The 14,444-nt window shown below is 41.2% G+C and overlaps 1 protein-coding gene across 2 annotated transcripts in view; it reads right to left on the reverse strand.

Annotated features, from left to right (window-relative positions):
- Window positions 1-14,444, reverse strand: part of tubgcp6 (tubulin gamma complex component 6) — a 61,566-nt gene that overhangs the window by 27,744 nt on the left and 19,378 nt on the right. For both annotated transcript variants that reach the window (XM_072562603.1, XM_072562602.1), the window contains exons 8-12: window positions 10,434-10,543; window positions 10,245-10,336; window positions 6,444-6,583; window positions 1,618-1,767; window positions 440-521 (exon numbers count right to left, since the gene is read on the reverse strand). In XM_072562603.1, coding sequence (XP_072418704.1) covers window positions 440-521; window positions 1,618-1,767; window positions 6,444-6,583; window positions 10,245-10,336; window positions 10,434-10,543 — 574 coding nt within the window. The remainder of the gene's footprint in view (window positions 1-439; window positions 522-1,617; window positions 1,768-6,443; window positions 6,584-10,244; window positions 10,337-10,433; window positions 10,544-14,444) is intronic.

Raw genomic sequence — 14,444 nt, forward strand, 5'->3', positions numbered from 1 at the left:
TTTCACTGAATAAAACATCTCAATATTCATACTTTTAACTGATAACTAGATACCCCATAGTTTATCTTTACTATAATGTAAATAAAGATTCATATTTATATACTGTTGATCATGATTACCAAATGTCTCAAAACACTTTAAAGGTAGAGGAATGTTTGAAGTGTGGCTTCTATTGTAATTTAGGAATTACAGTAAATAGTAAAGTAGGTTTGTTATTAAGTTACAAATGTTAACCACACTGGATTGTCAATAAGAGTCTCATTTCCAAATCCTAGACTGAATGGCAATTTTTGTGGTCTGTAGTCATTACGAAAGAATTATCCCACTTTGAGAGATCAACTAGATAATCATAATGACATCCTACAAATTACAGTTTTTTTCATACAAAGAAGGCTGTGATTCAGAAAAGAGTCTTATGTTACTTCAAATCAAGACATACTTCTAAATGCAGCCATGGCTCTTGTAGCTGTCCGTTGAGCTTGGACAATCAATTCCTGCTGAGCAATTTCCTTTCTCAGATTCTGAAAGATTAAATTATTGCTTTATCAGTAAAGACTAAGCAAAGGCAACATATTCCTAAGAGGTGCATCACAAATGTTTTGAAATTCAAACTTCAATTTTTAAGAATGACAAATAAACATCTCAATGTTTTAAAGGAATAGCATGTCACAAGATTCAATTTTTTAAAAATGGGAGAATGAAATTTACACTCTTTCTACTGGAGGACTAATTCATATATCGTACAATTCATCCAGTCTGTGACTAATAAGCAGCAATATCTTCAGTCCAAAAACCTATTGTTCAGAAACACTAGTTATCTGGAAATTTTCTGAATACACCCAAGCAATTCTCAGCACTATTCTATTACAGTAATCTGGGACTGAGAATGTAGACGACATTGCATCTGGATAAATAAAACAACTTATATTACTGCTTTGTAATGTTTTATTACTGCTTTATGTTTCAAATCAATATTTATATCCATAGTGGGTTCTGTTTCACACATTGTAATTAGACAAAGTAAACCCATTCTATAACTCTAAAATTACTTAGTCCCAAGTGTTTTTGATTTGAGAGATTACAATGTAGTGTTAGTGTCTCTCTTCAGATTAGATGTAGTAAAAGATACAACATACGAAACTCGACTGCATCTTTCACTTTTTTTTTGGATGTGGAAGAAATTGGCAGAAAGGTATAACTGAGACTGCTCATACTATAAAGTATATCAAAAAAGGGGTACAAAGAGCACAGCATTATTTCAAACTAAAAGAAATCCAGACATCCAAGAAGAAAATATTACATGTATCATTACAGTATCTTTCCCCACAAAACATTTTCAGTATGGAGAGAGAAAAATTATATTGCAGTGAATTTGTTTTACAATTTAAATCAAATGCTGTGATGAAGCATTTACTAAATTTTCATATTAAGTTGATTGATAATTCTAATTTTAAAAATCAAAAAAAAGGTATAAACTTTACAAAGGCAATATGCACAGACATTTGGCACCCACTGTAGGAACTACAAGATTCATATTAAAATCAAGGTGGAAAATTCTACTTTTAATTGACTTTAGATTTACAATCTCTGGTGAGGTGGCCCTTTTCTTAAGTTTACCTCTGCCTCTCTGCTGATGGAGTTGTAACGAGCTATTCTCTCCATTTGACTGACATAAAGAGCAGAGTCTCTTTCAATCTCCTCCAGTTCCTCCAGGGAAAATGTGACAGAGATGGAGGGAACAGGAATATCAGACCAACAGATGTAATGCTTTAAAAAAAAAGCAAATAAATTAGTAAGACCGAAGAGCAAGGACGTATGTTTTATCACAATTAAGTAGTTATAATTCTATTACTTCTTGAAAAAATAGCATTAAACGAAGATAACCACAAGACTCCCTCCTTTGTTGCATGAGTAAAGTAGCCACTTAATATATGTTTATACACAGAGGGAGGTCTGTCAGCTCAGTTGGCAGGACAGCCAGTTTGCAATGCAGTGATGCCAGAAACAGGATGCAATTCCTGCACTAGTTGAGGTTACCACAAAGGCCTCTCCTTCTCAACCTTTTCACTTGCCTGAGGCATGGTGACCTCGCAAGTTAAAACCAGTCGTGCTTCTCTAATAAGAGAGCAGCCCTGTTATCCAAAAGGACACTAGTGATTTTACCCTCTACTTTTTCATGCCATAAAGAAGTTTCCATAGTACTTCTGAGTTGTCTTTAAGTAATGGATCATAATCAGGGTACCAACTGAGATGCTGCAAATTACTCCCTGCTAATAGCGCAAAAAACCCCATAAAAGTCTGCTTAAGCATAGAGGTCACAAGGAAGGGAAGAATGTGGTCTCCTGGTTAAGTAAAGTTGCTCTCTTACTGAGGAGCATGACATTTCAACAGTGCTCATAACTAAGCATGAAGCATGGAAGAAATAAGCAGAACTTCACTGAAGCCTGAGAGGTAGGAGTGTATATAATGATGCTTTTCTTTCTCTTTTTCTAAGCAAATTTACTGATCTACTAGTTTACTTTCAATGGCATGAAATCGACTGGCAAATGTTGACTGACCCATACCATGGATCTTTTAAACATGTCTATGCACACTAAGTGATTTGTTTATACCACCCACAAATGCTAGGATGCACTAAATGAAAGGAAGCAAAATAAATATTCTGATTAAGGGATTTTAAAGAGGAATTCCATGCAACTTATTTAGCAAGTGAGCTGGCACTAACATTTGTTGGCCAATCCTTTCTTTGTAAATAGCAATAAAAACATTTTTACTTCCAATGTGAAAGAAATCTTTCAGTTATTTTAGAAAAACAATCACATTACTAGTAAAAACATTGTTAAAGAAATGTAATGTTCTGTTGTCAAAACGTTTCAGTCCTTTTGTTAATGTAGTGTGATTTGTGAACATACCCGCAGCTTCAGAATTGTAGTGTATAACTACTCATATGTGACAAAGCTCACCAACATATATCAAACATATTTAGAGAGGGCTGATTAACCTCAGGCGCGTGGACCTGAGGGTCACGGAGAGAATGGTCTCTCTGAAACACAGGGGTAGGGAGGGAATACATATCTGTTGGTGGGTCTGTTTGTAGGTGGCAGAAACAGCAGAGCATGATGCGGCATATTTAGAGGTTGGTGGGGTGGAAGGTGAGGACCGGGCGGCGGGGTGGGTTCCATCCTTGTTGCAATTAGAGGGGTGGGTTCAAGGGCAGAGGTGCAGGAAGTGGAAGAGATGTGCTGAAGGGCATCGTTGACTTTGCGGGGGGGGGAATGCAGTCTTTGAAGGAGGAGGCCATCTGGAATGTTCTATGATGGAATTGGTCCTCCTGGGAACAGATGCACCAGAGGTAGAGGAATTGGGAATGAGGGATAGCATTTTTACAGGAGGCAGAGTGGGAGGAGATGTAGTCCAAGTAGCTGTGGGACTCAAAGGGTTTGTAGTGGATGTCCATGTTGAGTTGGTCACCGGAAATGGATAGGTCCAGGAAGGGGAGGGATGTATCTGAAATGGTCCAGGTGAACTTAAGGTCGGGTGGAAGGTGTTTGTGAAGTTGATGAACTGTTCAACCTCCTCGTGGGAGCACAAGATGGTGCCAATACAGTCATCAACGTCGCAGAGGAAAAGGTGGGAATGGTGCCAATGTAGCTGCTGATGATGCACTTTCCATGTATTCAGCGAAGAGGCAGGCATAGCGGAGGCCCATGCGGGTGCCCATGGCTACCCCTTTGGTCTGGAGGAAGTGGAAGAATTGAAGGAAGTTGTTGAGGGTGAGGACCAGTTCATCCAGTTGAATGAGAGTGTCAGTGGAAGGGTACTGGCTGGGTCAGCACGAGAGGAAGAAACAGAGGGCTTGGAGCCTTCATCATGGCGGACAGATATGTATAGTGACTGGACGTCCACGGTGAGGATAAGCCGTTGGGGGCCAGAGAAATGAAAGTCTTGAAGGAGGTGTAGGGCGTGGGTGGTGTCCTGAGTGTAGGTGGGGAGTTCCTGGACTAAAGGGGACAGGACATTGTCAAGTTATGCAGAGAGAGGCTCGGTGGGGCAGGAGCAGGCTGAGACAATGGGTCAACCAGGGCAGTCAGGTTTGTGGATTTTGGGTATAAGGTAGAATCAGGTGGTGAGGGGTTCCCAGACTAGGAGGTTGGAGGCTGTGGATGGGAGATCCCCAGAGGTGATGAGTTTGCGGAAGGTCTGGGAGAAGATGGTTTGGTGATGGGAGGTGAGGCAGTGGTCGAGACGACAGTTGTTGGTGGTGTCCACGAGTTGGTGCCTGGCTTCAGCACAATAAAGATCGGTGCACCAAACTACTACTGCGCACCCCCCCGTGTCTGCTGGTTTGATGGTGACATTGGTATTAGAGCGGTGGGAATGGAGGGCTGCACATTGCAAGGGTGAGAGGGGTGGACAGGTTGAGGCAGTCTATGTCACTGTGGCAGTTGGAAATGAAGAGATTGAGAGCAGGTAACAGACCATCACAGGGTGTCCAGGCAGATGGGATGTGTTGGAGGCAGGAGAAGGGACCCTCCAAGGATGGGTGGAAGTCTTGATGGAAAAAGTAAATCTGGAAGCGGAGGTGACAGAAAAAATGTTCAATGTCACAACGCATGTCGAACACACAATCTGGGAGTAGTGGGATGAAGGTAAGGCCTAAGAGGGCAGTGCTGTGTTGGAAGGTTGGGACTAGGATAAGTGGTGGGGGGGAGGAAGAAATGGGGAAAACTAGTGAAATCCACACTGATCCAGTGTGGTTGGAGGTTCCCAAGGTTGAAGGTGAGGTATTCTTCCTCCAGGTATTGGGCAGTTAGGGTTTGGCGATGGAGGAGGCCAGGACCTAAAAGACCTTGGCAGAATGGGAAGGGGAGTTAAAGTGTTCAGCCACAGGGCGGTGGGGTTGGTTAGTGCAGGTGCCCCAGAGATGTTCACTGAAACAATGGGGTTGGTTAATGCGGGTGTCCCAGAGATGTTCTGAAACGTTCTCTTCAGCCTTCTTTACCTTAAAGTCACGACTGATTTCCTATCTCAACACAAGTTGCTGCACTACACTGACAATGTTTGATGTCTTTGTTATCTTCAAATCTCTTGTTCTTGAACATAGTTCAATGACTGAGTCTCCACAGCCATTGAGGTTAAGAATTCAAAATATTCACCGCCCTTCAAGGTTCTAAATGGCCTTCTTTTCATTCTGAGGCTGTGTCCTCTAGCACTAAACACCCCAGGCATGAAGAATTTCTTCTTCTATCCAATCTGCATCAAACCATGGAAGAATTTTTCTGTTTAAAAACTGGTGCTAAAGATTGGGAAATTTTGACACCAACTTAGATTAGATTACTTTGATTAGATTAGATTACTTACAGTGTGGAAAAAGGCCCTTAGGCCCAACAAGTCCACACCGACTCTCCGAAGAGCAACCCTCCCAGACCCATTCCCCTACATTTAACCCTTCAACTAATACTACAGGCAATTTAGCATGACCAATTCGCCTAACCTGCACATTTTTGACTGTGGGAGGAAACTGGAGCACCCGGAGCAAACCCACGCAGACACGGGGAAAATGTGCAAACTCCAATATTAAATGCAATTCAAGTTTCTGTGATCTTTTGTATGAAGTTTAAAAGGAAATGTTAAAAGCAGGCTCCACCAAGCACACTGGGGGTTTTGCCCCCAGGGAGTTAACTACTGGGAGTTTCCAGGAATTATTTCTATGAAGGTCATCAATAGGGGTCCAAAAATAATGTATAATCTTTCAAATGCTGATTAGAACACTAATAGATGTGTTTTCAAATGGTTGAATTTTTAAAAAATTAATCCTTTCAAACTGGTGCAAAATTTCCTGGAATCAGTAATTTGGCAAACAGTGCAAACTGCATCTCCTCCTCGTTTAGCTTAGGTGCCTACCCCAACCTTCACTACTATATAGACACTTTATAAACAGACTAAAAGGGTTAGAAATAAAACAGTTTCTGGAATTACTGACCTGCACTTCACATATCAAAAAGAGGTGAATTCTGAAAAACACAATGATGTAGGGCATAACTGGCTGGCTACTTATCTGGAAATAGTTTTGAGAAAGGGATCAGTTTAACATCTTTATAATGGGATGGATCTTCAGGGTTCAGTGGCCCTGGCTGCCTAATCAGTAAGTGGAGGTCACATCCAGCTCAATTTCCAGCTAAAGGGGAAATTACCCAGAAAATATTAAAAACAAAGACCAATAGTAGGAAGGCTGAAAGTAGGATAGTAAACGAGAAGGTAGCAATTGGGAGCGAAATGCTAAGCAAGTTGCAATATAGTTTCAATAATAACATCTATAATATTCATTAAACAGTGGTAGATGCATAAATTCAGCTATAGCAAGTCATAATTATAAACACAAAGTATCGATCAGACACAATAATTTCCATTTAATAGAATGTTTTCTAAACCAAAAGTCATACCATTGGACAGCACAGTTTCAACAAGTTAATAGTTTTTCCACAGATGTAGATGTCATAAGCCACATGAGCAAGGAAAAGAGGGACACACTCTTCAACCTCTTTAGAAGCAAGGACATATCCATTGGTCCAATAATGTTTATCTGGTAAATAAATTTTAAAATAATGGTTGAAAAAAATATATATATTCAATCCATGTTCTCTTTCTTCATTAGGTTTGCACTTGGACCATCACAAATTTTTATAAACTACTGTTAGGAAATGAACTACGAGAATCAGAAAGCCACACACACACACACACACACAATCAACATAGAAAGAGAAACTTATCAAAGGGTATACAGGATAGAAAATAGATTCTAGATTAGAGTGGCGCTGGAAAAGCACACCAGGATTGAAAATACCCAACCCAAGGAATCCAAAACTTGTTATTTTGAACAATATTAACTTCAGAAAATTATTAAACAGCAAAGTCAAAAATGAGTCAAAATATAGGAAGACGCAGCCCAAAGAGTCATTTTCATGGTGGGTTATCCTCAGTAGGTCGTGCCGTTGGTCATCTCTTTACTTATGTATCTACCTCCTTGGTGCCCTCCTTGTTGAATCATGTGATCGCAGAGGCAAATTTCTGATCAGTGCTGACACGTTTTGGCAATGGGTGGCACGGTCGCACAGTGGCGAGCACTGCTTGCTCACAGCGCCAGTGCCCCAAGTTCAATTCCAGCTTCAGGCATGGTGTGTGGAGTTTGCACATTCTCCCCATGTCTGTGTGGGTTACCTCCATGTGCTCTGGTTTCCTCCCACAGTTTAAAGATATGCAGGTTAGGTGGATTGGTCATGGAAAATGTAAGGTTACAGGGATAGGATAGGGTAGGGTAGAGGAGTGGGTCCAGGTGGGATGCTCTTCAGAGGTTTGATGTAGACTTGATGGGCTGAATGGCCCGCTTCCACATAGTAGGGATTCCATAATGCCACAAGTACCTGAAATCTCAGTTGCTTACCAGTTCAAGTTTTGCCATTCCAAATCTGTTGCTCAACCATTATTATAGAGGAAATTATCAAGACAGGCAAGCTGGCACTCTGCTTCACAGTACGTAACCTGGACATCCTGGTGGACAGGGTGATGGAGGAGAGGGGCCTAGTTTTCTTCAACCAAAAGGAGGCCAATGAACTGCTGCTATCTGCAAAGCTGTGTATCACCTCTCCCTCTGTTACCTCACACTTATTGTAACGGCTGTTGCAGAGACCTCCCACCAAGAATATTAGGGTATTACTATCATTACAGTATGCAATTCTTCACTCAACAGTTCTCACCCACCTCATCCTCCCAAAGTAGAAAACAGTCATGTCCTCTGCTTCCTTCTCTCTCACTCAAAGTGCCTCAACACCTTTTCTGCTCTTCCACCGTCACTAACAACTCTTACAGCTACATTTCTGTCACTCAGGACCTGCTTTCACCAGGATGGTGGTAAAGATTTGCAAAACCTTTTCCTGTGTTACCCCACTTCCTCCCATGCTATTTTAGGTCCCATCTCAACATCCCAGCATATTGGTTTCAATCCACATAGTTGAGTTTCTCACTAGCATGGACTGCCATGACACCTACTAATCAAACCTCTAGGAATGACTGTGGCCAACCTTCTAGACAGACAGTGGTGGCCTTCCACTAACACAGTATCCCTTCATTCAACTAAGAGGCATTCCCCTTAAGACATGCCAGTTAATTGAAGTACATGCAATGTGGTTGCCTTGTAAGCTATGCAAAGCACCATAAACATAATCAAGAGACATAAAGCACCGAAACAGACCCTTCAGTCCAATCAGTTCATGCTGAACGTAATCCCAAAACTAAACTAGTCCTACTTGTGTGCACCTGGCCCTTATCAGCCCTTTGACTGCTCTGTGCTGGCAACCATAACAAGCTGCCTGGCTTTCTGTCTGTGCTAAGAAGTATGATAAGACAGAGATGCGGTGAGCCTCAAAGTAAATAGAAATCATTCTTAACGAACAATCATTAAGAAAGCAAGCTAAGATCCCAGAGGTGTATCCTGTGTAGATATTTGAGATAGTTGTGTATTCTCGAGCAAACAGCAACCTGGCAGAAGCAAGGCAATTTAAGATTTCAGTGAGGTCCAAAGTGCAGCAGTGAAGTGCTGATGTGGCTTTTGAGTTAGGTGAGATCGGCCACAATGATGTTAGACTAGATTAGATTAGATTACTTACAGTGTGGAAACAGGCCTTTCAGCCCAACAAGTCCACACCAACCAGCCGAAGCGTACCCAGCCAGACCCATTTCCCTACATTTATCCCTGCACCTAACACTAAGGGCAATTTAGCATGACCAATTCACCTAACCTGCATATTTTTTTTGGAGTGTGGGAGGAAACCGGAGCACCCGGAGGAAACCCACGCAGACACGGGGAGAATGTGCAAACTCCACACAGAGAGTCGCCTGAGGCGGGAATTGAACCCGGGTCTCTGGCGCTGTGAGGCAGCAGTGCTAACCACTGTGCCGCCCACCGACTTCAATTAACTGGCATGTCTTAAGGGGAATGCCTCTTAGTTGAATGAAGGGATACTGTGTTAGTGGAAGGCCACCACTGTCTGTCTAGAAGGTTGGCCACAGTGGTGTGGTTCAGGTTTAGTCGATGCCAATTTTTGAGTATAAAGGATGCAAGTGCTCCTGCCCATGGAGTGTTCAGGTGTTGGACAATGAAGGTGAAAATGGAGGCCCTGAGAAGCAACTGGTGAGCTTCATCGGCCAGGTAACTACTTAAATTTACAAATTGGAAACTGGTGCTGTCTGGCTTCTCACCAGCACCTGGGAGAATCACAAACAACATAAAAATTAGTTGAGATTAGCTAGTATTAGAAGCAAATACATGGAAATAGGATCCTCATCACTAACTCGTGAGATTCTCATCTAGCTGTTAAAACCTTAAGGGGAAAATGAGACTTTTTTCCTTGCTCAACATCAAGAATCTCTTTTTTTTAAAATCAGGGTATGCTCCATAATCTCTCATTAGTCTCATGCCTCTCAAGGATTGGGAAAATTCTACTGGTAGGTCCAGTGAAAGAATAAAAAAAGTTTATATACGTTCTATTTGAAAGCAGCATGGAAGAAATATAAAGGAACATCATCCCCTAAAATAGAGAGCCCAGCAAATATAAATTCTACTGTTGTTCATTATCTTGTCTTCACTTCCACAATGGCAGTTTGGACAGTGGATTGTAGAATTACAAACACCATGTGGCGCTTCACTTATTTTCTCCAAAACAGTGAAAAGAAAATCATATTTCTCAACTCAAAATTACAATTACAGATGGCTTCACAAAAAAATATTAATAAGGAGACAATTGCCACTGAACTGTGCCAAGATCTGGAATACACTGACTAAAAGAAATGTGATGGTAGCAGATTCAACAATAACTTTTAAAAGGCAAATCAGAGAAATACTTGAAATGCTGGTGTGCTGGGAAGCAACAGTGCAGTGAGACACTTTGAAATGGCCAGTGCAAATTTGATGCAATATCCTTTTATGTTGCATATTATTCTGGCAAAAGCCAGCACAGGAGCAGTAGGCCAAATGGTTTCCTTCTGTGTTGTAAGAAAGAAAATTGAAACCCAAAATAATAATGCTGCCTTTTGCTGCTGAAAACGTGAAATCCTGTAGCAGACTTCAACTATCACAGTACAGGAATGGACCTAAAAATCATGATGTAATAGAAGTAATTAAACTTTATTTGCAAGAAAATTGCAATCATACTTTTTTGGTGTGTACATTTTAACTTGCACTGCCATACCTCTAAAGTTAAGGTAGTCCTCATTCACCTGGATCATGAATTCGCCATATGCATCTCTGCAAATGCCACTGTAAACCCAGTCATAGACAAACCTAAAAATAAAACATTCTTTAAACAAAACAATAACAAATTACACTGCAAAATGCATTAACTGAGGTAAAACAGCAGAAGTTCAATTATTTTTGTTACCTTGTATATGGTTCACAGCTGCTTTTCAACAGAGAGAGCAGCACTGGATAGTGCTCATTGCTACAGTTATTCAAAGCTTCCTTATACAAGTAAGACAACAATTTTACTCCCTGATTAAACAAGACAAGAAATAACGAAGTGTTAGAAAACTATTTATTGAAATGAGGAGTGAACCAAAGGTGGCTGTTTATCCAAGACTGAGGTAATGTACAGCAATCAGATATAAAGACAAGACACACTGGTTTCATCTTAAACTCAGGATACCCCCAAAGTGCTTGACAGGCAAAGCAGTCTGCCAACATAATCCAACTATATTAATCTTCAAAGACCAATATGATATGATCTACTTAAGCTTGTGTTGGTCAAGAGATGGACATTAGCTATGAAACCTATTGAATACCTGAGGGAGGGGAGGGGGAAGAGAAGGTTGGGGGTCGGGGGGGGGGGGAAAGGTGGTGGTGAAGAAGTACTGGTTTGTGCATTCCACAACATGAACAGTCATTTCTCCAAGATCCTTTGGGCAGGCAAAGGATGAATATTAATTGTCTCCACATCCAAAAGTATAACTTAGTCTCCCAAATTTCAGATGTAACTAGCTTAGATGCAAGTGAATGCAGTTTGGACCTCAGCCAACAGCATAACCTGTGAATTGGGAATGGACACTAGGATTCATTTGCTCAATTGCTTTTTTTTTTATGCTGCCAATTTTAATTCTGGATCCAATTCTGTTTTCCCACCTTTAAAAGAAACAAAAATATTCCAAGGAAATCACTAACTAATCTCTTTGTGGAGCTCAGTGAATAAGAGCTCCTATCATAACAGGCAAAAGCCAGCCCAGTTGGAAATCATCAGAACCCTTCATAAACAAAAACAAAATAAAATAAAGCAGACCCACATCAGTCAAAATAGCTCAGTCAAAAAAGAGTCACAGTGATTTGGTAATGTGTGTGTAAGAGCACTTCTGACTTATAATATAAAGAAAGCAGACGCAGAGATAGGTCTTCAGAACTGTCTGTCGCAGGCTGGGACTATCTATTTTAGGGTTTAACAATAAATGATGCTTCTTTCCAGAACGGGTTTCCTAAGTTTTTGAAGGTTTAATTAGGAACTTTTCCTGCAATATCAATCATGGTCTACAGTATCAACCATTAAGATGGATACAAAGCCTGCCTTGAGCACATGGAGAGAGAGAAAAAAAAAATGTCCTTCCACCTAAATCTAGACAAAGTACTGGCTCCAGAACCTTATAATATGCTCCAAGCTTTAACACAAATTGACACTCTTGGAATGTTTCCTCCAAACACCAATTTGTTGTTTCCTCAAATCCCCTCTAAAGCTCATGCTTTTCACCTTAAAATTATGCACCCTTATTATTGAACCTTCGAATCAGAAACAGCTGCTTTCTATTTACCCTGTCCATGCCCCTCAATCCTATTCACCTCTCTCAACTCTAAAGAAAATAACCTGTGTTTATCCAACTTCTCATCATAGCTAAGATGCTCCATACCAGGCAACTTCCTAGTGAATCTCCTCTGCCCCACCTCCAATGCAATGATATCCTTCCTATAGTGTAGTGACAGTAAACCCAGCAGTCCAGCTGTGGCCTAACCAATGTCCTATACAGCCCTGATATAAGCTCCCTGCTCCTATGTTAAAACTGATAAAGGCAAGTGTCTTGTATGCCACCTTTACTCTATTAACCTGTCCTGTTGTCTTTAGAAATCTGTGGACCAATATCCAAAGATCGCTCAATTCCCCTGAACTTGTTAGTGTCATGTTAGTGTTAAGTTTCTACTCTGTGCACTCCTCTTACCTCCATAATCAAAAACTTAACTGAAAGTTTCAAGGTTATTTAGGAACTCAATGGTGTCAACATTAAAGAAGTGGGAATAGCAAGAAGTACAGCCTAGCCCAAAACACCATCACTTTCAGCAAAATACTGGAAGACCGATTCAAAATTGCACATGACATGTTCTACCATGAGCTCCTGCATTCTGAGCATCAGTTAAAGACACTGGCAAAAAACAATATTGGCCTTGGGATCCCAGAGCACCTTGGGAGACTGGTTAGCAAGGTTAGATCTCATGGAATACAGGGAGAACTCGCCATTTGGATACAGAACTGTCTCAAAGATAAAGGACAGAGGGTGGTGGTGAGAGGATTGCTTTTCGGACTGGAAGCCTGTGACCAGTGGAGTGCCACAAGGGTTGATGCTGGGTCCACTACTTTTCATCATTTATATAAATGACCTGGATGTGAGCAGAAGAGGTAAAGTTAGTTTGCAGATGGCACCAAAATTGGAGGTGCAGTGGACAGCAAAGAAGGTTACCTCAGAATACAACGGGATCTTGATCAGATGGGCCAATGGGCTGAGAAGTGGCAGATGGAGTTTAATTTAGATAAATGCAGAGTGCTGCATTTTGGGAAAGCAAATCTTAGCAGGACTTATACACTTAATGGTAAGGTCCTGGGAAGTATTGCTGAACAAAGAGATCTTGGAGTGCAGGTTCATAGGTCCTTGAAAGTGGATTAGCAGGTAGATAGGATAGTGAAGAAGGCATTTGGTATGCTTTCCTTTATTGGTCAGAGTATTAAGTACAGGATTTGGGAGGTCATACTGCAGCTGTCCAGGACATTGGTTAGGCCATTGTTGGAATATTGCGTGCAATCCTGGTCTCATTCCTGTCGGAAAGATGTTGTGAAACTTGAAAGGGTTCAGAAAAGATTTACAGGGATGTTGCCGGGGTGGAGGATTTGAGCTATGGGGAGAGGTTGAAATAGGTTAAGTCTGTTTTCCCTGGAGCATTGGAGGCTGAGGGGTGAACTTATAGAGGTTTATAAAATCATGAGGAGCATTGATAGAATAAATAGACAAAGTCTTTTCCCTGAGGTGAGGGAGTCCAGAACTAGAGGGCATGGGTTTAAGGTGAGAGGGGAAAGACATAAAAGAGACCTAAAGGGCAATTTTTTCACGCAGAGGGTGGTACAAGTATGGAATGAGCTGCCAGAGGAAGTGGTAGAGGCTAGTACAATTGCAACATTTAAAAGGGTTTGGAGGGATATGGGCCAGGTGCTAGCAGATGGGACTAGATTGGGTTGGGATAGCGGCATGGACAAGTTGGACTGAAGGGTCTGTTTCCGTGCTGTACATCTCTTTGACTCTAACTCTATGACCCTGCCTCAGAACTGGGAACTCCGTTCTTAGGAAGGATCACATAACCTGAAACGTTAACTCTTATTTCTCTCCACAGATGCTGCCAGACCCATTGAGTTCTCCCAGCAACTTCTGTTTGTGTTTCTGATTTACACATTCACAGTTCGTTCGGTTTTCATCTAACTTTGCGTTTGCTCACCTACTCACTGAAGAAATATGTTTCCCCACAATGAGCAGGGTAGTATGATGTTGCTGCCAGTTGCAGAACCACCCATCTTTCACCATTGGAGTGCAGCTCAACAATGATAAAATCATATCTGAAACATCTGTCGATGGGCAATGGGTGGCCTCTGCATAGAACTGGGAAAACACCACATTCTAAGTATCCTATTGTTGCAAATGGACACATCACAAATAATGCCCTAGTGCAGTAGTCTGTTGCTGGCCATGGGACCACAAACTCCACCAACAGAACGAACAACAGGATACCTCTGAATCTGCAGTAAAACAATTTGACTCCAATTGTTCCTAGGGTAAGCAGCTTCATGATTTCTTCACAATAAGTTTCTTTTATATTTAAAGAGTGACTACACTTCAGATATTTGCAATTAGCCACGTGGTGCTTGCTAACTCGAGTTCTTTCTGCTTTCTTCCAAGCTGCCATTTTCAGTGTGCAGCAACTTCAGAAACCATTAAACAGAATCTTCTTATTCATCACAAAGAGTACTATTAACTGTCAGATATTACCAATGTAAAATTTATCTGATTATAAGTGGCAACATCAGAACAAATCCTGTGTGTTAAATTTCATGAAAATGACCAAGATGGAAATGAATAGTTAGTATGTATTCCTAGGT

This window comes from Chiloscyllium punctatum, chromosome 44 (assembly GCF_047496795.1).
Source record: "Chiloscyllium punctatum isolate Juve2018m chromosome 44, sChiPun1.3, whole genome shotgun sequence".
Taxonomy (NCBI): domain Eukaryota; kingdom Metazoa; phylum Chordata; class Chondrichthyes; order Orectolobiformes; family Hemiscylliidae; genus Chiloscyllium; species Chiloscyllium punctatum.